The sequence below is a fragment of the Onychostruthus taczanowskii genome, unplaced genomic scaffold (genome assembly GCF_017590055.1).
Source record: "Onychostruthus taczanowskii isolate IOZ18803 unplaced genomic scaffold, ASM1759005v1 scaffold51, whole genome shotgun sequence".
Lineage (NCBI taxonomy): Eukaryota > Metazoa > Chordata > Aves > Passeriformes > Passeridae > Onychostruthus > Onychostruthus taczanowskii.
Window position 1 is genome coordinate 2,204,518 of NW_024502680.1, and position 26,774 is coordinate 2,231,291.

The 26,774-nt window shown below is 50.5% G+C and overlaps 1 protein-coding gene across 2 annotated transcripts in view; it reads left to right on the forward strand.

Annotated features, from left to right (window-relative positions):
• The window catches only part of GPC1 (glypican 1), a 199,841-nt gene extending 174,055 nt beyond the window's left edge, over nt 1-25,786 (forward strand). For both annotated transcript variants that reach the window (XM_041416300.1, XM_041416301.1), the window contains exons 4-9: nt 13,364-13,529; nt 15,601-15,731; nt 19,208-19,327; nt 19,772-19,905; nt 21,060-21,235; nt 21,763-25,786. In XM_041416300.1, coding sequence (XP_041272234.1) covers nt 13,364-13,529; nt 15,601-15,731; nt 19,208-19,327; nt 19,772-19,905; nt 21,060-21,235; nt 21,763-21,983 — 948 coding nt within the window. In that variant the 3' untranslated portion in view covers nt 21,984-25,786. The remainder of the gene's footprint in view (nt 1-13,363; nt 13,530-15,600; nt 15,732-19,207; nt 19,328-19,771; nt 19,906-21,059; nt 21,236-21,762) is intronic.
• The last annotated feature ends 988 nt before the right edge of the window (nt 25,787-26,774 follow it).

Sequence of the window (26,774 nt, forward strand, 5' to 3'; positions counted from 1 at the left end):
ATTTTGATTCTGGTTGCCCCTTTCTGAATTTTCCTTCTCTTGGGCATCACTTATCAAACAGGATGTGGGGAACATGACAAGTCACAGATCCTCATTTTCCCTCAGCTTCACCCAGTCCATTCCTTCAGGATGATGAGTTTTCTAGGAGGGTCCCAACCATTCCTCTCTCACTGGAACTCTCCCTGGCATTGCAGTTAATCCAGTATGTTGTTGTGGCATGAGCTGAGTCAGAAAACCTCAGCACAGCCTTCCTGAGAGCTGATGTTGTTATGAGGACCACAACTGGCTTATTTTCCACCATTTCCACTGGTCTTCTTTACCACCATTTTAATTGTGGATTTACACTTGTGTCTAATGGATGTGAAATGTTTGACTCAGCCCACAACTGGTGCCTTGGTTCTAGTCATTTCTCATGTTACTCTATACTTATGACATCAGAAGAAGGTCAGAAACTAGAATTCAACTTCCCTGTCAGCTGGTAGCAGCAGTCTTTAAAACTATCTTTATGAGTTGGAACTTCACATGGAGCACTGGCAAGTGTTTTGGCCAGGAAGACTGAGAAAGCCTGTTGAAATGAACACTTAGAAATAAATTAGCTAGCTTTGGACTTCAGGAAAAAAATAGACTTTATTTACTTGCAAATCCCAGAAAAACTGCAGATTTCTACTAAACCCCTCCTGGTTTCAACTTCTCAGACACTTACAGTTCAGTGTATCCCCTGTATCCTGTTGCTGCTCCGGTCCTTGTGCAGAGGCAGCATTACTGGGCACTCCAGAGAAGGACTGATGCAGTTTGCCAGAGCTCCTGGCTCTCTTTAAGTGAGGGGGAGCCTCCCTGAGTGAGCTACAGGCATGGATTTAATGAGATTTCTTTAATCCCTGCTGCCTCTCCACTGTGCCGAAAGGGTGTTCCTTCCCCAGCCTTCAGCTGCTCCGATCTCAGAGGAAGCCACAGCTTCAGGCAGCCCAAGGATAGGAACAGGAGCCACGTGTGGGAGCAGCCCCTCTGAGACCTGCTGGGCATAAATAGTTTGAGGGCAGATGAGGAGAAAATGGCAGAACCATTTTTCATTTTTACTGCCATCCAAGCTTTCAAAGCAAAGTCACCCTGACAGACTGCAGGCTCTGACACCAAGTTCTAAAACTTCTGATTGGTGATTGCTGCCACTGACCTGGTCTGACACAGACAGCAGTGGAGTGCTGCCATCTGGGCTGGGACCTGGGCTGGGCTTGGTGTGGCTCTCTGGCAGGTGAGGATGGATGTGCAGGCTGGTACCCTGCCCTGACACACAGTGAGGGGTTACCATGGGCCATGCCTAGCGGGGTCAGGGCAGCACCTCTGTATTCATGTGCAGATGTGCAGGTTCTGTGTTTCTCTAGCTGTGCTTTCACCACAATTTGCAAGCTTTCATCAAAGTTGCACAATGCTGAGTGGGTTTTTCATCGCTGGCATGAAGTAGCAGCCACCAAAATGGCAGCAGCCACAAAATCCTTAGTGCAGGGCACTTGAAGAGGGAGTTCCCCCAGGGATGCTGTGGGCCAGGGTGAGAGAACGCATATCCCAGTTCTGTTTAGGATCCTGTTCGTTGGCTGTGAGATTGGCAGCTGCCCAAAACCAGCATTTGCTCCAGCTCTGAGCATCATGCGAACAGGAGAGGGCCTTGTGCTGGTGGAGTCGCTGCCTGCCAGCTGCTGCCCTGAGATCCTCCCTCACTGCTGCCCTGAGATCCTCACTGCTGTCCTGACACCCTCCCTCCCTGCTGCCCTGAGCTCCTCCATCACTGCAGTGAACAGCTGCTGTGCACACTCCTGGGAAAGATATGGTGGAAGTGAACTGGGATACTGCAGGACTGGGGGAGCAAAGCTGAGGCAGAAGGAATGGCAAGGGCAACCCTTGACAAACACAAGCAGAAAACCCTGAGGGAGAGGCAGTGTGACAAAGAGTAGTGGCTGTGACCCTGGCTGGGATTGTCCGTGCTGCTCACACTGCTCAGCTCCCTTGGGTCCGTTCTGCTGCCCAGAGTGCCATGGGGACAGGGGCAGACGGGGCACTAGGAAGGGCAGGGAGGCTGCCCAGGTCTGTGCTGCATTCCTGCATCCATGGGCAGGCAGGAGAGCTGTCCTGTGCCTGCCAAAGAATGCCCAGAGTCCTCCAAGTCCCCTTGCAGCCCTGGCAGCCTGTGCCTGTCAGGCAGAGCACAGACGTAATGTTCCATTTCCAAAGGCAGCGAGAGGAAGTAATTTGAAATGAATTTTACTCATCAGTCAGAAAATGAGTTATTATGACAATCTTTCCTTTGGTGGGTCTTCATTGGTTCTTGTTTCTAAATTTTAAGTTTTCCCAAGGTAGTGGAGATTGATGTGAAGCAGCACCAGCTACGTAAGCAAGAAACACTTACTCAAATAATCGATTTTAATAGCTGTTTGCATTTCCTTTTCTCAGTAGATGTTCTTAAGGCTGATTCTTATTTCAGTTTGAAACAAAATACAATTATTTTTTCTATAAGCCTTTTCACTAAATTCTGTATTTCATTTTAGCAATGAAAGTTGAAGTCAGCTATCAGTACATTTTTATTTAGCCAATACTGTGTTTCACAATATATTTCAGCCTTATATTTTTAAACTTTTCTGTTAGTATAAGGTACATGGCAGCTTTCCTATTTACCACATGAGTAATTTTTAAACACATGGTGGGTCAGTCTGGGAACCAAATTCCAATTAAAAAGTCCTAAAAATAGATTTTCAGAAATGTTTTTAATGGTTAAGTGAATGTGCTGGTAGGACGTATGGAAAATAATGTTTATCTAAACATGCTTTGCATTTCCAACAAGTCAATAACATAACAAAGACAGTATGGTCCTCATGTCCTTTAAGATTGCAGCCATTTTTCATACCCACTTTTTTCCACAGCTTGAAAGGACATATTTGACTTCTTTCAGCTTTCAGTTGCTTTTCTGGTAAAGTAGGCATAAAATTGATCTTACTGAATTAATTGAAGATAAAATCTTCTTCTCCCACCCATGAAACCACTGCACTAAAGCATCTCAAGAGCAGTGAACTCTGGTCCCATGAGCTTGGTGGGACATCTCCATCCTTTCAGTGGCTGATCTTTTCTGAGACCATCAGCAGCAAGTACACAAAACCATAAATAACATGTTACTTCATTTAAAGGATTTCACTTCTGTCAAAGTATTCATTATTTATCTAAATTGGCCTCCTCTTGATCCTGAGAAAACAGTGTTTGTGTTTGTAAGTAGATGTTATGAGAGTGTTGTTCCACAGCAGTGTCGAGTTCCACAGCATATCCCCACATTTATTTCCTTGTCCCTCGCTGTTATCCCAGCTCTGGCTTTGGGGCTGTGCAGGTTTTGCATGGCAGAGACGTGTGGGTTTGTGTCCTGCAGAGTTTCCACGTGGCAGCAGGGAGCAGCAGGTCCCACAGGTGCTGGTGTCTGCAGCAGGAGGGGATGTGGGAGGGTGTAGGGCTGCAGCTCATCACAGCCAAGTGCCAACAGCAGCTGCTGGAGCAGCCTGGGCTTTTCCTTGCTTTTCCTTCCAGTCGTTGCAAACCACTGGTGAGGCTTTCCAAAAATGAGCTGGTCAGTGCCCGTGCTGGAGGTCTGTGGTGCTGCAGACTCAGCAGCAATTCACAGGGTGCAAAAAGCCCCAGGGAGCCTTTGCAGGACTGGCTGTGCTCAGGAGGAGGGCAAGGAGGGCTGCAGGCCCAGGGTGGGAACCTGCAGTGCTGCAGACGCCCCTTCCTGTGAAGCATCTGAGGCTCCAGGCTGAAATAAGCTCTTGACCTTCAGGGGCTGGTCCTGCAGCAGTTCTTGTGCTAGCTGCCTTTTGCCCTTGTAGACTCTGGCACAGCTGCCCAGCCCTGCCCACAACTGGGTGACCTTGAAGGGTGCTGGGACCTGCCCTTCTTCCAAAGGGAATGGTCCCCTCTGCTGAACTGTCTCATGTTTTCTTGCCCAGTCAACTGTCCCTGGCAGTGTGAGATTGCATGGCTGAAACCATTTCAGGTCTAAGTTCCAGTCAGCCTGATTCCCCCTGCAAACCCAGGAGCTTAATATCCCTTTCCCTGAGCTGGCTGTGCTCCCTGGATCATCACCCTGCCACCAGCTGCCTTCTTGCTTTAAACACCTTGGTACAGCAGCCCCACACACAGCACTGCTCCTTTCCAGCATTGCTGCGTGGAAAGCTGGCGAGAGAATTTTGTAATAACATTGGAATTTGTTTGGATAGATTCAAATCAAGCTGGATGAGAAGCATGCAGTCTCGAATACATCCTTATGTATTTCACATATTACTTTTCGGTATTTCTATCCCTTATTATGTTTCAATCACAACCCTTCAGGGATAAAAACCCATAGGTGTTCTGAATAAAATAGAAATAATGCAGGAAAGTAGATATATGTCTCCCATATTTACCTGGTGGTTAAAAGTCAATTGAATCTAGTTTTCAAAGGATTGAAAATTGTACCAGCTGGAAATACCTGTGTTAAATGAACAGAGCAGGGAGTGTGTGGAACAGGCAGGTGTTGGCTTGCAGTATTTTCCTCTGGAGGGAGAGGACATGATAGCAGTCATTCTGTCTACATGAATCTCTCTCATTTTAATATGTGAAGGCACTTAGGTACTAGACAGGAATCTAAAGACATAGATCCTCCCAATTAGCTGTGGGTGCTGCCTCTGGAGCCATTGTCACTGCCCTCTCCAGGTGCCCTCACCACTGCCTGGAGGGAGATGGGAACAATGCTCTTCCCTGTTTTGCTGGCCCAGTTTGCCTCGATTGCCCTAGCCTTCATATTTAATTTTTTTTTCCCTGAGTCTGCAGAATGGCTATTTGGCTGCTGGGCTGGCAGGGCTGGACCCAGGCAATCTGTCTGGCCTCAGGCCCAACAGCAGTTCTGGTGTGCTGGAGCATGAAGGGCGTGGATTTGGCATCAGCCTCCATCCTCCATGTCCCTCCCAAGCGCTGAACACAGAAGGGTGACAGCAGGAGGGGCTCTGAACTGTGCTGGCATTTTCTGTGTCCTCCCTGTGCCACCAGACCCCAGCACAGCCACCCCCAGCACACTGTGCCTGTGCCCTGCTTGCCCCTCATCCCTGACAGGTTTGGGATCTTGATGGATCTTGAATGATGGGCTTGGTGAGGCTTAAACCTCTCTGTGCTCCAAGGACTCGTGGCTGTGCATTTATGGAAGGAAGATGCAAAATAATGACTGAAGTGATTATACAATTCATTAGACTTTGGAAGAATCATATTTCTGTCAGCCCTGCAGCTGTTTCTTTTAGAGTTTCACTCTGAAAAATGGGAAAGCTTGGTTCATTTAACACCCGTCAAGGTGCTAATTACATCAGGGCTGGCATAAACGTGCACAAGGCAGCTGCTGACCATGTGGTGGAGGGAGCAGGGTGTGCTCCCCACAGCAGCAACCCTGCACCAGCCAAGGGCTGAACACACCTGCAGCTCCCACTCCTGTCACCAGAGAAACTGGGCACTGACTGCCCAGTGAATGGAGCAGATTTCCTGTGCACACGTGGAGGTGCAAAGAACATCACAGCCCTTCAGGGTTTTGGTCATAATATTTGAGGGTCCCTCTGTGAGGAGACTGTAAAAGTGAAATGTTTCCCAATGTGAAACGGCCACATTGCAGACTGCTCTGATCACAGAGCTGGCCAGCTCCCCTGTGAAACACTAACTTCTCCTCTGAGTGCTGGTTTGTTCTAAAAGAGAGCAAGGCTGGCTTTCTGGGCCCATTCCTGGGCTGCTGGGCATCCCACAGGAAGCTCAGGAGCACTCCTCACTGCTGGCCCAGCAGGATTAGCTCCTCTGCTTGACCTGTTTTTGTAGGTGCTGTTCTTCACAGTGACAACTTTATCCCAACTGTAGGATTCCAGCCAAGGGATTTGGGGTAATTGGAGTGGCTTTGAATACCTGCCTGCATTTCCCAGCACACACAGCCTGATCTGTGGCTTGAAGAGCTGACCTGCATTCCCTTAGATGCTGCCACAGAAAGGTTTTTTCACAGCTGGCAGGACTTCTCTCTCCTGCCTTTACAATTCCTGTGAGTGAGGGTGCCAGGAATGGCTCAGCCCATGTGGTTGTTTCAGCTCCAGCCCTGGGGAGGTCTCCAGCTCTAGGTGCTCCTGCCTCCAGCTGCCCAGCACCCGTGCCTGCCTCTGAGACCTGCCTGCTGGCTCCAGGACATCCCTTGCTTTGGAAGCCCAAATTGCCTGATGTCACTGGGTTTAACTGGTTCTTCTGGAGATTAGAATGCCCTTTCAGATAGCAAAGGGCTTCTGCCTGAGAAAATAGACCTGAGAGTCAGTGCAGGCACATTTTGACACATATCTGACACATCTGGAGCTGTTTTGTTTCACCCCAACCAACCCCACACCAAAGCAAAACCTCGAGTCCCAGTGCCCACCTTGGGTCTGCACTGCACCTCAGAGATGAGAGCCAGGAAGGGAATTGGAGAGCAACCACAGGGCAAGGACATGGTCAGTGTGGGAAACACCAACACCACAGCACAGAGAGCTCCCTGCAGGCCACCCTCACACTGCCTTAGGCAAGATTTTTAGAGGGACTAGAGCCCAGAGAACATCACTCCCACCAGCAGTGTTAAGGACCAGCTCAGCCTCGTCCCTCCATCAGCTGCCCTGCCCTTGTCCCTCTGACAGTCTGGGGGGTGTGACAACACTTCCAGCAGCCTGGAGTTTTCACCCAGGCTGGCCTGGCTCTCCATCCCCAAATCTCTTCACTCTACCTAACCCTGCTTCCCCTGGGAAGGAAGGCACAGATGGCTCACAGCAGCCTGGGGGGAACGTGCAAGGGGAGAAGGGGGGTAGGAAAAATACCAGCAAGAGCTCAACTTATTTTATTGGTGTTAAATGCCTTTCAGATGTACTTAAAGGCCCCTGAAGGCCGAGGAGTCCAGTCACATTGCAACTAGGCTGCAGGTTCTCATTTGCTTTTAAGCCAGGCTTCAAAAGGAGAAAGGATTTGAGGTCGGATAATTCTTTTCTTCTTTTCTTTTTTTTTCCTTTTCTTTCCTTTGTTTGAAGCCAGTACTTCAAAAGCAGCATCTGCAGCTTGGCTGCAGGCTCTGGGTGCCAGAGGAGCTGGTCATCTCCTGCTGGGCACAGAGGAGCCCTGCCACTGGCCCTGGGATCAGTCCCATGCCTGGAAGCCAGGCTCTGTGCCTGGGAGCAGAGTCCAAACACTCTGTTCTGCTCTAGTTGGAGCTTGGTGCTGCTACTGGTGGAAAGACTTTCCAGATACCTGTGGCCTTCTAAAGCTCCACTTTTCTCCAACTCTCAGGAAGCTGGGATGGGAAGGAAGGATCATTCCTTGACCCTGTAACTGCAAGATGTGACAGAGCTGGTCCCAGCACTAATATCTCTTCAGCTGCAGTTCCCTGAGGCCTTTCTCTCTACATCCCACACTTTGGTCCTTCAGACACCTTTTCAGGAAAGAATTGACTTGTATAAAGAAATGATTTTTGGGGTGAGGAGGGTGTAACAGCTTTTAGCTGTGTGCGAGTTAGATCATCACTTCCACAGTCCTTTCATGCCCTGATACAGCACAAGGTATTTTTGGAGGCTTTGGATATTTTTGAAGCACTAGGCATTAGGGTAATGACAGAAAATGCCTCTCCTCTTTGCCCCTCTGTTCTTCTGTGAGACCTCTCAAACAAGGTGCCAGTTCAGAAGAGTAAAATCCCTCCCAGTGTTGCAGGCTGAGCAAGGTCTGGGGTCAGGAGGAATTGCACTCCTCTTTTGCACCAAAGCTTACACTGTAAAAAGAGCTCTGCAGGTCAGTGGGTGTTGTTTGGAAAATCAGCACATAACCTGGGTGGGAGTTTCAGAGCAGACCATGGTGGGGCTGAGGGAGAAGTGTTCCATGGTTCCAGAAGTCATGCTCTTGTTACCTCTGAGCATCTGCAGGTGTGCAAACATGAGTAACTTGGGCTGAACATGCAAGTCATGCAAAGTTTGATTTGTCCTTCATAGGCACAGAGGAAGGATGGGAAGGTTTTTTTCCTCTGTTCTGGAGAATTGTAGCCCATTTTGGCTAAAGGCCATGCCCAAAGCTGGCAGCACTCAGGTGTCTCTGGACCCTCAGGTGCCTGTGCAGGGGTGTCTCATGCATTGGAGCTGAGTGCTTGCCCGACAAGCACTCAACTCCAGTGTACAAGGGACAAGTACTTTGTCCTCCCTGTGCGCTTCAGAAAGTTTACAATTGTTCTAAAGCTGTGTTTAGGTGCTGTGAAGTGTAATTTTGCTCTCCTGAAGTGCAGAGGGAGAGAGTTGGTGAGTTCTTGTAATCCTCAAGCCTCCTGTGTTTCTGTGATTCTCTGCTTGGAAAGCACATTAATAAACTACATGGTAGGAGCCTTTTTTTTTTTTAATGTTAAAAGCCTTTCACACTGAATGTTTTCTAAATTGGCTGGGGGGTGGCAAAGAACCCAGTTAGTGCCTAATCCCCCAGCCCATCCCCTCAGCAAATGGCTTGTGAAAGTCATTAATTTCATTGTAATTGATTTAAACGTTGCTCAGGAGGAGGAAAAATTAAGGAAACCAATGCCACTCTGAATAGAGAATTATGTGTTCTCAATTTTCTGTCAAATTATCTCCCCACGTGCCTGTTCTGTGCTGGTTGCTGAGCAAACAATGTGCCAGGGAGTCACCCAGCAAATCCCAGCTCACAGAACCTGTGATGAGCTCCAGCACCAGGGCAAGAGGCAGGAGAGCCTGCAAAGGCCTTTGCCTCCAGCCATTCACATCTGGTTGGGTGGCTCCACCAACAAAATGTGTGGAAAGTGGCCATGGAAAAGCAGAGAGCTGGACCTGCTGACAGCCTCCTTGAAATGGCAGTGCTTGTGGTGGAACTGGGCTTTTTATGAGGCAGCCACCTGTTCCCCTTGCATTACCTCATTGCTACTACTGGACTCCCTAACTGTAAAGTGGTTTTAATTAAAATTATTTATTGCTCAGTAAGATTTGTCCTCTATTTTGGGTGTATCTTAGAAGATAACATTTTTTCCTTATCACTTCATCACTGGGCTTACACTTCAAAGGACTGTATCTGTGAATGTCACTGTGATCAGAATAGAGTATGTGGATTTTAGCTGAGCAGTGACGTACAATCAATGTATTTTTAAGCTGAGCTTAGCTTTATTTTGCATTTTTATTTATACCTCTGACAACTGAATGAGTGCCCTGGCTCCAAGCCATATCTCTCAATAATAATGATCTTTTCTTCAGATTCTTGGGAAATGGCTTCTCCACTGTATTGTGCATGTTCTCTTGACATCTTAATGCAGTTTCTAGGTCACTGAGCTAAGAAAAGACTATAGGTGCCACTAAAGCCTCCTTAAAGGAGAACCAGCCACAGGCTGGGGCAGCTTGATGACACTTAGAGAAATCAATTACTGTCATGTACTCCTTCACACTGTGCCAGATCAGTTAAAGCTGGAGGAGTTTGTTCAGGTTTCACTCAATCTGCAGGACTTTTCATGCTTCTGCCCTCGGACCAGCTGTGGTGCATGGATGTTGCTCATGGATCCACCACAGATTGCAGGTCTGTGCTGGGAATCTGGAAGGACTCCCTGCAGGTCTTAGCTGGCACCCACTTGGGCAGAGGGTAACTCAGTGCTTCAGGTTCCTGTGAAGGCTGAGGGGTGAGAGCAGGAGCACTGGGAGGTGAAGATGTCTCAGTGTGCAGATGGAGGTCAGTCTTGCCTTTGCCAGCCTGGAGAAACTGCTTCACTGCCACTGAGGGAGCTCATCTGGAAGGAGCTGCCAGGGAGGGAGGGGCTGTGTGTCCCCACAGCTCCAACCCAAGGAGCTCCTCTCCCCACTGCACTGCTGGAGCTGGATGTCCCCAAGGGAGGCAGGACAGCTCCCCTGCCCCCTGCTTGTGTTGTTGGATCCATATCCTGGGAGGGAAGCTCAGCCCCTCCGAACTGGGGCTGGGATTCCCCTGTATGGATCCAGCATTGACAAAAAAAAACTGGAAGCTAACATCAGCAAACTAATCCATGAGCACCCCAAGATGTTTGAAGGACTCTGTTCCTTAATATGCTGCAAGTGCCCCAAAGAGATGGTGCAGGATCAGGGCTGGGAGGGGTTCTGGTAGCCCCAAACCCTCACTGTCCTCTGCCCTGTGTGGAGCAGTAGTCCATGGGCTGGGTGGAACAGTGAGAAACTGAGCTCTGGCCAAGCAAAACACAGAGAAAATATTCAGTGTGGTTCTTCTTCCTGCTCCCTTATCCTTCTTTTTCTCAGTTCACCTCTGCAGCCTGTGCCAAAGGACTGCTGCTGCCAACAGGACAGGCTGGAGTGGTTCTCTGGGGAAAGGGAGTGGAGCCTGGTGGCTTGCACCTGCAAAAATTAATATTTATCCTTTCTGCCAAGAGATCAGGCTGAACACTTGACACCTGCCAGATTCAACAGAGCAATGGCTGGTGATGGATGGTCACCTGCTCGTCTTCCGAGAGACGCTGTGGGGCAGGGAGCAGGGGCCAGGCTCCCACTCCTGGGGCAGTGGGACACTACACTGACCTCCAGGAGACAAAGCCACCTGTCAGAGTGACAGACTGCCAGTGCACCCTCTGGCATCCAGAAACTGAGGTGCACAAGTACTTTTTTTTCCCCCCACCATGCTCTCAGGAGTTGAAACTGAGCTCAGGCACCCATTGTTGGCTGCACCCACTGCCCCAAGGCAGGAGGCAGCATCCCAGAGGAGCTGCAGGGGCATGGACACGGGGGTGTGGCTGGTGGCAGTGTGGCTGGTGATGGGCAGTGTGGCTAGTGACAGCGTGGCTGGTGACAGTGGCATGGGGAAGAGGACAGAAGGCAGCCCTCTGCAGCACAGGGCCTTGGAGATACATTTCTAATCCAAAATCTGTCTCTTGCCTCTTTCAGTGCCTCCCATGGGCTCTGGGAGGGTATCAGTAGCTTTGTGTCCTTGCTGGTGGCTGTCCTTTCAGCCTGGGGGGGCTGGCCCACACCACCTCAGGGGTGCTTCCTGCAGGCAAAGCTGTGTTCCTGTTTTCCAGAGCATTTCAGCTCCCTCCACTCCAAAAGTCTGTGCAGTGAACCAGGGATGTGTGTGGGAAAGGCACATGATGCTCTGGTTGCCCTCAGTGCTGTGGGAAGCCCCACATTTCAGGACTTAGCTGTGCCCCAGGTCCCAGTTTGTGCAGTGGGAGGTGACAGTGCCCCATGGTCACAGCTGGATGAGTGAGATGAGCAGCCATGGGCTGTGCTAGGATGGCACAGGGACCACGTTGTGTTCAGGAGCTGATGGCCTGGGCAGGCTACAAGACTGGGTTGTGAGTGTCACTGTGTCACGGTGGTGATTGCTCTGCCTGGGAAAGGGGAGGTCACAGCTCCCTTCCCATCTGCATCCCTGCTTTTTGTGTGAGTGCTTTTGTTTCAGAAGGTCTGGAGCTACAGCCTGTGCTAGCATGCACCGTGCTCTTACCTGGTGTCTTTTCAGCCATGGTTATTGAAACCCTGAGGTGAAAAATAAGCTACTCCTTTGTTTGCCTGTCCCTGTGCTTTGTTTGCCTGTCCCTGTGCTTTGTTTGCCTGTCCCTGTGCTTTGTTGCACTGCTGAGGCAGTGGTGCTTTGCACTGTTCCTCCTGTGCTGAAGGTGCTGTGTGTGTGATGCAGCAGGACAGAGCCTCCATCTCCTGGCGGCACAGCCACATGGCAGCCGGCTCTGCCTGCAGGAGCTGTCCAGGACAGGCACCCAGAGCTGGCCCAGGAAGCTGAGGGAGGTTTTGGGGTGTGAGGGGTTCCTGCCAGGCTCAGCCCCTATAGCCACGGGCTTATCCTCAGTCCCCTTCGGGCTGCCAGGCCAGGGAAGCAGGCTCTGGTTGGGTTCTCTGTCCGAAACTTAGAAATTTTTGTCCTCATCTTGAAGCAGGTTCTCATAAGATTATTTTAGTTCATTCATGTCCAATGAAGCCTCAGCACCATCCAGCATGTTTTTTCCAAGGTTTACTGGAAGTGAGGAGCTACCGCACAGTTTCAGGACGGGGTAGCTTAGGGATTTTCTCTGATACAACCTCTGGGAATGGGCTCAGCACGTTCACCTTCTCCCAAGGGTACTTCAGAACTGAATCCTTCTGGAGTCCCCCAGAAGGCCACATTCAAAGTATTTTTCACAAGTAGTAAAGAGAGTTCTCAGCATTGCAGCTGCAGCTGGAGACCCAGGGATTTTTCCTTTCAAGATTTGCCTCTTCTGTCACTTTTCTCCCCTCTGGGCTCCTTGTGAATGTCGAGTATCTAGAACCAGGGGAGATTTCATACAGACATTCAGTTTCTCTTTTGTAAAATTACTTTAGAATATTTACAAGGGAATTGCAATTGGATCTGAGCAAAGACAGAAAATTGCCACAAAAGAGTAAAGAACAAGACAGGGGAATGTCGAGCTGTGCCAGCATCCCTGCAGGCCTGCCAGGCTGTTATTCACCCCTCAGTGACTGCCAGCCCTTGCCCACGGCAGCTGGGGGACACCGGCCCGTGGCTCACGGGCTGGGGGGACATTGCTGTGCTGCCGAGGCTGTGGCCCTGCTCTCTGGGCTCTGCACCTGCGCTGGCTCTGCGCTTGCAGGACCAGAGTGGTTTCATTAAAGGTGGCAAGGCCACCTCCAGAGTCCTGCAAAGAGCCAGCTGCACATGTGAGCAGCCTGTGAGCTGCTGGCACAGCGTGGCTTGGCCCAGGTCTGCTTGGAGCTCCTGAAGTGCTCACAGACAACAATCACTTCCCAGTGTGAAGTGCTCACTCTCAATTGCCCATCATTTTGGAAATGTGCAAGTCTTCCCCCAAGACTATTCTGCTTTCCAAAGATGCCAGCTGGGAGGGTTCTGTGTCCAGGGCCCCAGTGTGCAGCATCCCCCCAGGAAGCTGGAGGTGCAGTGTGTGTGGGACACCTGTGTCTGCAGGACAGTGGCAGCAGGCCCTTGCAGAAGGTGGTGGCACTGATGGCACACATGCACCATGCCAGGGTCCAGGTCACAGCTGGTGGAGAGCCTGAGATGTCCTTGTGGCCACCAGGCCTGGCTGGAAGGGGGATGGTGCTCACAGGTTTTTCACAGAAGCCTGAGCTCAAACACAGCCTGAGGAACTGGCAGCTGCCCCAGAGCTCCTGTCCCTCCAGCAGGGAGGAAGAGCAGGGGAAGGAGGGGCAGTGGGAGGGGAAATGGCTTTTCCTGGTCCATGTCCCCAGGGAGCTGTGCTGCCTCTCAGATCACAGCAAGCTCCTTCAGCCCAGGGAAGGGGGGAGCTCACCCCCATCTCCCTGAGCAGTCTGTGCCTGACTCTCTCCTGTCCCCCCAGGTGTCCCTCAGCCACGAGTGCACGCGTGCCATCATGAAGCTGATGTACTGCCCGCACTGCCGGGGCATGGCCAGCGTGAAGCCGTGCAACAACTACTGCCTGAACGTCATCAAGGGCTGCCTGGCCAACCAGGCCGACCTCAGCACCGAGTGGAAGTACCTGATGGGTGAGATGGCCTTTCCCTGCTGCAGCACAGCTCCTCTCAGCACTGAGCTCCCTGAGGCTGTGTGTGGCGAGCAGAGAGGACAGTGGGAGGCTCGGGGAGGTTGTTTGTAGCGGTGAAGCTCTGAGGCCTCCTTGTGCCCACACAGCGTCACCCAACAAGCTCCTGTCTCTTTCTCACACTGTACCTGCACAGCTGGAATGATCTGAAACCTCAGGGAGCCGTGGTGTTTGTCTGGGCTCACAGAGGGCAGCACCAGAGGAGATGGCCTTGGCCTTGGCCTTGTTTTCCCTTGCCTTGGCAGCTGCTGGCTGGCCAGCAAAGCTGCCAGCTCAGCCCCAGCTGCAGCGCCCAGGCTGGCTCAGGGTTGGCATTAAGGACAAAAACCCCAGCAAAGTCAAGGAGTGTCACCTGCCTCTCGAGGGACACTGCAGCACAGATGGGGAAGCAGAGCAGGCACTGCCTGGAGAGGTGCCCAGGCCAGCTGTGCCACAGCTAACTGGAAATGCTCCCTGGGAGTAACTGGGAGCCTGCTGCAGAGGAGGGCAGGAATTGTCCCTTCCCCAGGGGTTTGGTGGCCCTTTGGCCTTTCTGACCAGAGCCAGCCAACTGTTCCTGTCACTCTCCCCTGGCAGGATGACAGCCTCTCTCTTGAAACACCACTGTACAGCTTTCCTTGATTGACAGGGAAGCAGTTCCATGTGCATTTTGCATTTATTCTGGCTTCCTCTTCCCAAGAGACACTGTCAAGGGGTGACGGCTAGGAGGAAATTGGAGCTTCTTTCAAATTGCAGTTTTACATTTCAGTGTCAGAGGCCACAAACTGATCAAGGACGGGAGCAAATCGTGAAGTCAAAGGCAGCAGTTCACTCTGGTGTCCTTCCTTCACCCTTCTCCAGGCCCTTCTGTGTAGCCAGAGACGATTTTGTTACACTAAACACAGAGTAACAATTCAGTTTGACAAATTAAAGCAGGTCAAATTAAGGGAGATTTTTATAGTAAGTGGTTCAAATATAATTTATCAGTATTTAGGGGTGCAACCTTTGATTTAAATGTCTGTATCTCAAGACTAGTGCCTCTGCAAAGCACCATTTGTCTAAAATGTACAGTCTCAAAGATGACACCACAACCCCTGAGTGGCAGCAAAATTAAACTGCAAGCTCTTCAGTGTTACCAGAGATTTTATTTACCAGAATACAAAAAGTTACCAAAATTTACCCCTTCTATTGAGAGCATATAGGCTGTCCTTCCTTCAGACCCACCCAACAGGAGTGTTGAGAATTGTCTCTGGGGGTAGGCAGAGATTGGTTATTCTTTGTAAGCTGTGGGAAATGGATTTATAGAAAATTCTATACAGTAATCCGACCATCCAAAATCCAGCAGTAAGCCAAGCACAGTCCCAAAGCAGCCATCCAAGCAGGAACTTCCAGGCCAGGAAGGAGTGCTTGGACATCAGGGCTTTCTAAGAGGAGCTGAGAGCTGAGGCAGCCTGCAGTAACTCCCAGTAACCTGTTTACTGCTTAGTTGTGGGCATACTGGTCTGCTTCTGTACCTGTATAGCCTTATACCTCCCTGGCTGTTGTCCTTTCAGAGGTGAGAAGAATTACTGCTTTTCTCCCTCCTTCACTGCCACAGAAACTATTTCCCACATCCACTGTCTCTGGCACATTATTGGCCCCAATTCTCCCACTTTCTCCTGGCTGCAGTGCTTTGATGGAGACATCCACTGAGTTAGGAGGGTGAGGGCCAAGTATTGCTGTGTGTTTCTTAATAATTCTGCACCAGTTTTCTGGTTTTCCTTTCTGTATCACCCAGGGAAATGCTGGTTACTTTGGGTGAACACTCTACCCAAAGTGTATTTACCATTTGCAGGAGGTTCCTTTGCCACAGAGAGTGGATTTGCCTACATAAAGTAGGGAAAACAAGTGTGCATCTGGGCAGTGGTGAAAATGGAGAGGTGTCTCCCAACAAGGAGACCTGCCAAGGGCCCAGCAGGTTCTCCCACCCAGCCTGAGCTGGTCTTTGCCTTGGTTTGCCCAGTGATGATGAGAGCTGTCCCTGCCTTGCTCTCCAGATTCCCTAATGGGGGTGGCCGATCGCATCGACGGGCCCTACAACGTGGACACTGTGATAGGCACCATCCACATGAGGATCGCTGAAGCCATCTCTAACCTGCAGGAGAACAAAGATTCCATCACGAGCAAGGTAGGAGCGTGTGCCTGGGCCTGCCTGAGGACACATCATGTGCCACTGCCAGGACCTGGTGCTCTTTTGTGCTCATCTTCAGCTGAGCTGGGAGAGAGGAAGAGAGAAAGAGAGCAAATGCCCACTCTTTTAGTGATAAATTACCTTGGTTTCCTACCACTCATCTGACACAGGCAAAAACCTTTGCAGATGTTTCCAAATACTGCTCCCTGCCACATCCAGCCAGCCTCCTTTGGTTACAGGCACAGGAGGTGGGACTGCATACACAGTGATGGGGGGAGATGCATGTGCCATTTGCAGTCAGTGCCCTCTGTGCTGAAGAGTTTTAGATGTTTTGGCTGAGCTGAGGCATTTACACAAAGTGCACAGTCCCCAGTGACAGGAGGCAGCTGCTTTACCCTGCCTCGAGGGGATCTTCTGCAGTGGAAACACTGGGCTATCAGGTTGTGCCGTGGGACAGAGCTGCAATCTGGCAGTCCATCTGGAGAGTACGAACCAGGCTCTCCTGAGGCTCACCTGTCTCCCAAGAAGTATGTATCATGAAAGTTTCTTCTGTTACTTCTGGTCTTCTATTTTTAGTATATTTACCCACTTAACCACAGTCCCCTCTGTAGCTGCAGGTAAGAGAAGCTTTGGGAAGAAAAGCAGCCCTCCAGGGCTCCTGCCTTTTGCCCAGACACTCCCCAGGTCCTGCAGCTATCCCGCAGTCAGGGCAGAGATGCAGATGAAAGAAGTGGGACAGGTCCTAACTGGGTTTTGGATAAAGGAAGGGCCAGAAGTGTTGCTTGGCAAACAGGAATTCACTGGCACACATCAAAGCACTAACAGCTGAGTGCATCCAAGTACTGGGTTAGGTCTCTTTTCTGACATGAAAGGCAAGGTTCTTTCTTCCCTCGTTAGGTGAGACTGAGGCTTTCCACATAAAAGCAAATCCATGGTGTGGGAAAACATAGCATCATCTACAAAGAAAAGTGTTTCCAAGGGGAATACAGTAAATCTGGTGAAATGAAAGGGGCTAAACAGTCTAACTGGTGTTTGATTGGAACAATCAAACGTGGTTGATAATCTGCTCAGTATGACCTGGTGACCAGGTGAATGGAGCACTCTGCTGGTGGCACAGCTAGCAGAGGGCAGGAGCTGCCAAGCTCTGAGCTCTGGTTTTGAGCATGGCAGAGCCATCAGATGAAGGATGTTGTTGTCAGCTGAGTTCGGGGCTGTCCCAGGCCAGTCCTGGCTATCTCCGAGCCAAGGACAGGAGCCAGGCCAAGGGCGCTGCTGTTAAGGTAACCTCCCAGTCTGAGCAGTCAGGAGCCACTCTGGCAACCACTCTCCCAGCATCAGAGGCTGTCACTGCAGCCCCTGGGAGTGGCAGGTCACAGCCCCTGGGTTGACTTCTGCACACCCACTCACACAGACAGACCAGGTGTCCTCACTGGTTCCATCCCAGGTTTCCCAGGGCAGTCTCAGACCTCTCCTTCCATGAAGCAATTTATTCACAGCACAGTAACACAAAAAAACTTGAGCTGGTGCCTCTGAGGCCAACAAAGGAACCCCTGGGCTTTTATCCTCTCACAGTCCAAGCATGCAGAAGTCTCACCCAGCCCTCTCAGTGTCTGCTCACCTGGCTGGTGCCACAGGTCCCCGTGCCCTTTGTTATGCCGGGGTGGGCATTTCACAGCCTCTGGCTCGGCCACTAGAGCTGAACCTGCAGCTGCAGCAGAGCCACCTGCACAGAATGCACTCCTCCCCACAAAGTGCCTTCTTTGAGAAGAGCCAGGAGTGGCCCTTGGCCCCAGTGGCACTCTCAGTCACAGGCTGTCCTGGGATCTGGGTAAAGCTCTACAGAAGCACTTGTGGTACCAAGCATTGTGTTCGGGGCAGTACAGAGCCCTCTCCCTCCTTCCTCACACTTCCCTTTCTCCCCGAATCTCTTGGATTTCAGGCAGTAGGAGCTGGCAGAGGCTGCAAATGCCTATTTGCTCTCATTATTCATGAGACTGTTGGCCCCTCAGTCTGCTGGAGTTGTGTTTTCTCCAGCAGCAGTTTGATTTTCTCACCTGGGCATTTAGAGTGGCAATGGGTTTGCCTTGGTACCACATTGTGCTGGAGCTGCCACTGTCCTGGACACCTCCCCAGACTTTTTATCTCCTGGGAAGGGGCCAGCATTAGGCCAACAAGATACATCAGTGAAACCAATGTTTTGTTTTGGTAGAACCAAGTTGAAAATGCTTCACATGCACTTTTCAGGGTGGGTTTTTTGCACAAAGCTAACGAGACTGATGAACAAACAAACTGGCTTTGTGCTGAACTGCTGGAGTCATCAGATCTCCATCTGTCCAGGAGGACAGGAGACACCCCGGGAGGGGCCTTTGGAGGCTGAGTGTCCCTCAGACACACAGACAGGGGACTCTTGGCCAGGTTAGCACTTGGCTGTCAGAATGCACGAGCCAGCAGGTGGCACGAGCTGTGTCAGCAGAGCTCTGCCTGTGGCTCTGCCTCCTCTGCTTCAAGGGGACACCAGGCAAAGTTTATCAATAGCTTCGGACAGCATCCTGGCAGCCACAACTAGCTTGGAGCCCTCTTTTCAAATCAGGTGGCTTCCTTTGTAAAGGCTAGCATATCCTGACTCAAACTGACAGTGCAAAGTGCCTCCTGACCTATGATGCTTTGTCCAGCCTGGCCCTCTGAGCTCTCCTGCCACCAGTGAGGCTCAGCTGCCCTGCCCTGGTGATCTGCAGCAGTGGTGTTGCTCCTGGACTGGTGATGCAGAGGCTGGGAGAAGCAGGTGTTTCCAGGACACCCTTCATCTCACCCTAGAGGCCAGGTATGAGGATTTGGACCTTCCAAGTGCTTCAGCTGCCTCTGGCTACAAAGCCCACCTGGGCAGGTAGTTAAGATGATAGGAGGTACCTGAAGATAACAGATAAATCAGTTCTGCTGCCTCATTTGCCCCTGAAACGTCCAACCTGACAGACTGTGGCACATCTGCTGTCCTTGCAGTCCCCTGTTAGAGGCACATTGATTTCCCAAGTGGGGATGTTGATTGCAGGAGTCATGGGGATAGTCCCACATCGTCTGCTGTCCATCAGTGAAGTTCCCATGCTCTGTAGTCTTGAAGCCCACACCACTGATATAAGGAGTGTGAAGAACTCCCAGCTTTTTCTTCCCAGAATTTTATTTTCCAGTCATAAGAAGAACAGATAAAATTGCTATAAATAATTTAATATCAATATTGGTGACTCATCCAAAAACATGTGTTACTGCTGAATATTTTGCTTGATAGTAGTAACCAAAGCCAGTTACAATGTGCTGAAAACACATCTGGCACTAGAAACTAAGCCAGAATCTCTGAGAATCTTGGCAATAGGAAGGATAAATATACTTAAGAAGGAAAAGAAACCCCCTAACTGTGGAGTGTTGAATAATTAAAGGAATAGCATCAAAACATGGGATAGAGAGTTTGGTTTGTTTTTCAGGTATTCCAAGGCTGTGGAAATCCCAAAATCAGCACAAGAGGCTCCAGTAGTGAGGACAAGAAGAGACGGGGGAAGGTGACGTTGGAAGCCAAATCCTCAGCACAGGCACTGGAGATGCTGGTGGGTTTGTGTCTGGAGCTGCTCCCGGGTCCTGCGGGTCAGCTCACACTGCTCTGGGGCTGGAGCTGCACGGCTGGAGAAGATCAGATCATCAGTGCTGCTGTAACCCAAGCAGACCTGATCTTCTTGCCTCTGCAGGGTTGAGTCTAATAACCAATAGATAACCAATTTGCTGATAACCAGTTTCTCAGGGATTTGGTGCCAGACTTACCTGAAGAGGCTCCTAGACTGATGTGGTACTGGAACAGTCCTTGGCATGTAATCTTTAGTCTTGGGCACTTGGGTTGATGATTGGTCTTTAGGGGAGGTTTGATGATACATCCTATTTTGCATAAAAACAAATTTTGTGATGGTAGAACAAAAAATATGCAGAATCCTTGTACTTTCCTCCGCCCTGGGGCACCCCAGAGCTCTTGTGACCTTGAGCATCCCCTTTGCTTACAGGTTTTAGATGCCAAAGGGAATCTGACAGCTCTCAAGACATACTGGATCACCCTGCCCAGCAGCCTGTGCAGCAAAAAAGTAATGGCCAGCTCAGCATCAGATGACAAATGTTGGAATGGGATGACCAAGGGCAGGTATGGAGTGGGTCACAGTGCCAGGAGCACCAGTCTGGGCTGAGAGGAAGGGTTTGAAAAGGCACTTACACATCATCACAGCCAGCCTTACTTGTTCAGAGTGAGCAGTCTGTGCCTGTCCATAGAAATGCTGCATTTCCAGAAATGCTCATACCTGGGAATGTCAAGCCTGCTGTCATTTTGCTGTGTGTTGAGGGTTAAGCACTGAAATGCACTCACCATAAAATAACTGTGTAGTTTTCTACCAAGGAAGCAGTTCTGCAATTCCACATGCGCTCAGAAGGCAGCAGGGCTGCATTTACCACACAAGCTCCAGAGCTGCTGCAGAGAATTGCATACACTCTTATGTGTGTATGCACTCATATGCATACTCCCTCTATCCATACCTGCTCTGAAATGCTGCTCCCTCTGAGAGGGGACACCTGGGTGACATCAAACAGCTATAGAAACAGCCAGCCAAGGTTAAAGGATGGCTGAGGGGAGATTGGCACCTGCTGGACATGCACCTTTCTCCTCTTCTCTCTGCAGTCATCTTGGGCTTGGCTTTGCCAGCCTGAAGTCAACACCTTCAGTTCTTCCATATTTCACATTGTTGCCAGCAGTGTCCCAGATCTGCAGGAGCAGGAGGACCAGGGCACTGTGGAAGTCAGCAGTGCAGCTCTGGGTGACAGCTCCCAGCTAATTAAGCTTCCCTGGGAGCCTGTCTGGTCAAACTGGGCTGGGGCCAGTGGTCCCAGGGTGTCAGTCTCCACAGGATTTAACCAAGCAGGGATTAAAATGCTCCTCAGCCTCCCATATGGACAGAGATTTTCCACAGGGTAGTGTCACTGTGGGCCCATTGGTACCAGCCTGAGAGCAAGCCCTGTGCCTTTCCTGCAGGAAATCCCTCCCCATGCTGGGACAGGGATGCTGCCAGGCCACCCAGCCACCTCCTGCAAGCTGAGATCCCTTCTGCTGGGGTCTGGCCATGACAGCTCAGCCATCCAGAGAGCTGGGCTGCCCAGCAAACACCAGCTGCAGAGGCTGTTCCAGAAGTCAGTGGCACTGACTGCAGCCTCTCTGGGGTTCACAGAGCCTGGGTTATCCCTGGTGTCTGTAGGAGGAGGGGAGCTGAGCTGGGGGGACACATCTAAACCTTCTGCCTTCCTTCCCAGTTACCTGCCCGAAGTGATGGGGGATGGCTTGGCTAACCAGATTAACAACCCAGAGGTGGAGGTGGACATCACCAAGCCAGATATGACCATTCGCCAGCAAATCATGCAGCTCAAGATCATGACAAACCGCCTGGGCAACGCTAACATCGGCAACGATGTGGATTTCCAGGACACGAGTGAGTGCAGCAGAACCAGAGAGCTTCAAGGGGGGGTGAGGGGGGGTGAGCAGTCCTGCAGCCTGCACAGGTGTCCCTGCAGCCTGCACAGGTGTCCCTGCAGCCTGCACAGGTGTCCCTGCAGATGCTGCTGCTGGGCCTGTGGGCAGGGAGGGGCTGTGGCAGCCTGGCTTTTGGCTTGGGGCTGCTGAGGGGCTGTTGAGTGCAGACAATTTGTGGGGTGGCTGGAGGCTGTGCTGTTCCCAGTGCCTTACTGAAAGCTGCAGGGCTGGCTCCAGTCCCAACCCTGCTGACAGGGCCATTGCTCCTGTCTGCTCCGGAGTTTCCAGCTGCTGCAGCAACAGGTGACTAAAGCCAGCAGGAGGTCAGGTATGAGCTTGTATCCCACGTTGAGGGACAGGGGCAGAGAGGAGGGGGTGGCCAGGGTAGGGCTGGTGGGCAGAGCTCCCTGGGGTTGCAGCAAGGGGAGGGTCTTGCCCACCATAAGGACGGCAGTCTGTGCTCACCCCACGTCTGTCTCTGCACAGGTGACGACATGAGCGGCTCGGGGAGCGGGGACAGCTGTCCTGATGACGTCTGTGGCAAAAGACTTTCTAAGAGCCCCAGCACCAGGCAGCCAGAAACACACGCTATTCCTAAGCAGTCTGGACACGGCATCAATGGGGCCAGCAGCAGATCTTTGCCTTCTGCCTCCCTCCTCCTCCTCCTCTCGGTGGCTGTCATCGCCGCACAGCACTTGTGGCGGTAACTCACTGGCACAGCCAGGAAACAGACTGCGGCTGAGGGCTTCACTTTGCCAAAACCAACCAACCAACCAACCAACCAAAGGACATATTTAATTCACCTTGGCAAAAAAAAAAAAAAAAAAAAGAAAAAAAAAGGAAAAAAAAGAGGAGAAAAATGTTTTCAGAAGGTTTCAGTTGTTTGCTATTTCTGGCAGTGCTCGAGCTGTTTTCTTCTTTCTAGGTCTTTCCCCAATGCTGGGCCCTTCTTTCCATACCTCATTGTTTTACTTTTGTTATTGCCACAAACTGGCTCTTGGGGCTGAAACGAGCCTTTGCAGAGGGCTCCAGGGGAACTCGGCCGAGCCCTCGGAGGGCAGCGGTGCTGCTGCCTCCAGTGGAATATGCAATGCCCTGCCCTGTTCCCCGGTGCGGGCCGGAGCCACAGCCAGTGCCGCGGGCAGCGCCGGCTCCCACGCGGACGGACCGGGATCCTCGCACGGCTCCGTGCCGCGTTCAGGGGCTCTTTGGGTTCTTCCTCTGTGCTTCCTAGCTGGGCAGAGACGGCCCTTCACTTCCAGTGGTGTACGTAGGAGCCTGAGCAGGTTTGGTGGGTTGAACTGAAAGAGTTTGGCAGTGGCTGTTGGACCCAAAAATGCAGAACTCGCTTTTTCTTTGGAAAGGTCACAAGTGGGTTTCTTGACTAGAGCTCGTAGCTGATGACAATTTGAAATGTAGGTTTCCTACATCTACGTGACTGGGAATGAGTGTTAGGGGTTGGGGTTTGGGGTACTTTTTCTTTGCATGCTAGTTGGAAAGCCATTTTTTACCCAAGTAACAATGGTCCAATTTCTACCTGCAGTGCAGTACCATTGTAGGTAACAGAGAGATGCAAATAGGCACAGTGCGATTCTCTGTGTGACAGGCAGTTGTGCTGCCTCCTCCTTCTCTGGCCCCAGCCATAGACAGGAATCCAGGTTTTTTTCTTGGTAATAAGAGAGACCAGGGACATTTTACTAACTGGAGCTTTGGGACTGGTTGTGCCCCTTCAGGGGCTGGTGGGGATCACCATGAGCCCTACCCAGAGCACTGGCTCAAGGCAGCGCCCACCAGGGGGGAATGTGAGAATGGGAAACATTTTGTTTGGGATTTCTTTTTACCTTTGCTGTTTGTTTCATTTGTACTTTAGGTTTTTAATGGATTCCCACTTTCCCTGTTCCTTCCCAATCATCCAATTCACCCTCCCTAACGCCTGCAGGCACGGGCTGAGCCCGTGGGTCAGACACCACTGGCAGATTTGTTTTGGCTCAGGGGAGGGCCAGGCTTGGGTGATGTGGGCAGCTGCCCTAACCCCAAATTGCTCGGTGGGGTGGGCTCTGTGCCAGGTTTTGAGACTGGGGGTGGTGATTGAAGTTATAAATGCCCTCATGTAGCTGTAGGAGTGTCTGTGCTTGTTAGGGCTGTGTGTCTGGGGCTTCCAGAGGCTTCCATGCCTCATGAGCAGCAAGCGTGGGCTGGAGCCGTGGGTGTAGCAGATGCTGGATACAACACAGTCCCTGTGACTGCTTGGGCCAGGAGCACACACAGCTTGGGTTTGAGCTTCAGATGGGTTTGTATTGGGGTGAGAGGGAGGGCAGAGCTGGGCTGTCTCTTGCTTTTGCCAGCATTTGAGCATTTCTGCTCTGTCTTGCCAGAGGAGATGTGCCTTTGGGCTGTGAAAACATTATGGGGTTGGGGTTTGGTTGTCCTCTAAGACAGGGGAAAAAAACCCTCATTTTTAACATGCAGTTTCTGAAGGGTGCAATTTAAGGAAAGAGGAGGACGTGAGCAAGGTAATGCTGAAAGCCAGTTGGTTCCCTGCCCTCCCTGGGGCACATGGTGGCACTGAGGGTGCCTCAAACTAGGCAGAGATTTTAGGCCAGCTTTGACCAGCCTCTCCAAGTCACAGTGATTAATGTCACTGACTGTGCATCCTTTCTGCCTTGGCCTCACCTTCCTGAAAGGCAAAATCACACCTGCTCTGGTCTGGTGTCAGAAATGAACACTGGGGTGCTGGGCAGTGGCTGAAGGACAGACAGTGCCACTACACCCATCAGAACCCTGCAGAGGATAAATGTGGTTTTGTCTGGATTTATTTACTCCTAGACATACGGCAGGTTCACATGATTTTTACTGCTCTAAAGAGTTCCTGTCTTTTCTTTTTAACTTTTTTAATCAGAATTGCAAATACAAATTTAACCTTCAGTTACAACAATCCCCACAACCAATCCTGCAGAAGCTTTACATCCAAAGTGAAAAAAAAAAAAAAAAGCTGGGGGGAGGGAGAAAGAATTAAAACACTGTATCCTCGTCAAAACACAGTTGGGTTGGGGTTTTAACACATGGATGCTGAGGTCAATGTTTTGCTTTGCAGAATGGGAGCTTGAAAGTCACTTCCATTTCTGTGCAATTAGTTTTTGCTGTCTGCCTGTTATCCTCAAAAGCTTCTTATGGGCCCCTTCACATCTTAAATGTGAAGCCAGGAATTTACTGATTATCCAGTTAGTATTTTAACAATTTAATAGTCCAAACTAGTGATTCTGTTCCAAGAAAAAAAAAACTGATAGTGCAAATTAATAAGCAAAACCTCAAAGAAACAGTAAAATCTGTTATGCAGGGGAAACCCTTCCTAAAGCCTTCACCTCTGGGCTGGGCTTGAGCTCCCACTTCCATATCCCTCCTGACCCTGAGGGTGGCAGCTCCCACTTCCAGAAGCCAGGCCAGGGTGAGACCAGGACAGCAGCCAGAGGTGGGGGCAGTGCAGGGGGCTCAGCCCCCTCTGTGCCCAGCAGTGCTCAGTGCTGGTGGTGGCCCTGCATCCTCTGGGGTTGATTTTTATATCTGCCCATGGTCAGCCTACGCTGCTGCTTTTTGTTGGTCCCTGGTTGCTCAGTTTTTCTGTTCTCCCTTGCCCTGAAGTTGTTTCCTCAGGTGCTGCCATTGAGTGGCCTGGGGTTGTGCTTGGCCGTGCCACCTTCCCCAGGAGCTGAAACAGCCAAAAGCCCCCAGGATATTAACTCTAAACTAAAGGAAACTGTAATTACTGCTGACTAAACAACCACTGGTGGCTGAACAAGCTGAAATCAACCCAGGTCCAGACAAGTCCCGAGCCTGTGGTCGGGCTGGTGCAGAACCTGGGGCCTTTCAGTGCTTATAAATGACATTTCCTGGGCTACTGCCTGCTGGAAAACACTGTGACACACCTCCCCGTGGCTGGTGGCCACTCTGGGTTGGCTGCATGACGGGATCTCTGAGGAACTGGGCTGGCTGGGGAGAAACATCTGCTTCCATGTCATCAAGATGGTGATCCGTGGTGTTCTGGTGTGAAAAGGCCTCATACTTGACAGGGGTGTGGAAGGGGTAGTGGTGTAGGATAAAAATATTTACAAAGGCCCCGTCCCTGGGAAGGGAGAACCATAAATGGTGGATTTCCAAGTGTCTCTGTCTTTCAGCCTGCTCTTTGTGCCATAATGTGTATGTTTTAAACAATGGTGAGGGTCTCAAAAGGCTTTGAGAGCACAGCTACTTCTCATTTACAAATGACAAGCTGCCTGTTGTTTTCTGGTGGGCTTGGTAGGGGCTAAGGTATAGCAGAATATCTAAAGTCCACCTTTGCTTTAAACAGATGCATTTCTATCTGCAGGAGTAAGAATTATTTCACTTATCAGCATAGCTGGACAGTTATCTATTTCTTTCTGTTACCAAGGTACTTGTAACTCTCTTGCACTGTTTATCTAAAGTTGAAATATGTTCTTTGAATCCTTGTATAAATAAAAAGGCTGGAGACAAATCTGTATTTACAGGGCAATTATTTCTTCTCCATTTAAGCCGAGTCTGGCATTTTCTTTCTTTTTCACTTGTTAAGGCACAGATAAAGGCCAGGTCAGGAGCCCTGAGGAATGAAACCATGTTTCAGCCACAAGTGTGTCATGGGCTGATGGCAGCATTGCAGTAGGGATTTGTGTTCCTGTACCGTTCAGAGCAGCAGCTGCTGGGTTCTGTGTGTTTGTGGGAACAAGGTGAGCTTGGCTTGAGACATCAAAGCGAGGATCCTAAGTTGTCTCTTTCTCATCTAGAAGCACAGAAAGTCATGGCATAACAGTGTAAAAAATCAGAAATGCCCTTGGTATTCATCCTTACAAAGTGTTGTGGTAATTACAGACCATGGCTTTGCACCGATGCAGCTGTTGGACAGGCTCACAGCGAGCAAAGCAGCGAGGGGATGTGTGTTTGTGGGAACTCCAGCACGTGCTTGAGACTGGACTGGTGCAGCACAAAGGTTTGTGCCTCAGCTCCATCCACTTCCAGAAGTGGGTGAATGCAGCTGTCGAGGTGACGTGTTGGAATCTGCTCATGAAATGTCTAAGAGAGACTTGGTAATTGAAAGCTATTAAAAGTGTATCCTTCTGCCTGGAAGCAAATATCAGCTACATTTAATAAACTGACTGATACCCTTAAGTGAGTAGGTATTTATTTAGGTGCCTCTCCTGCAGCTGCAGCTATTTGCACCACATCCACACATTTATATAAGTACAGACAAGTGCAAAAATATAGGTCTTCTCCTTGGAGAAGTTTTGTGCACACCAGTTTCCTGCTTTGCCTCCTCGGTGTCTAATTATGATCTGAAATAACAGCCTCTGATGTCTGGGTGTTTACTAAAGGTGTCTGAAAGCATTTCTGCAGTTCGTAATGTCACTGAACACTGCTTGTTTGCAAATTCATTGCTGAGAGCTTGCAGGAGGTGTAGGGTGTGGTCCAAGCCCAGCACCCACTCCACG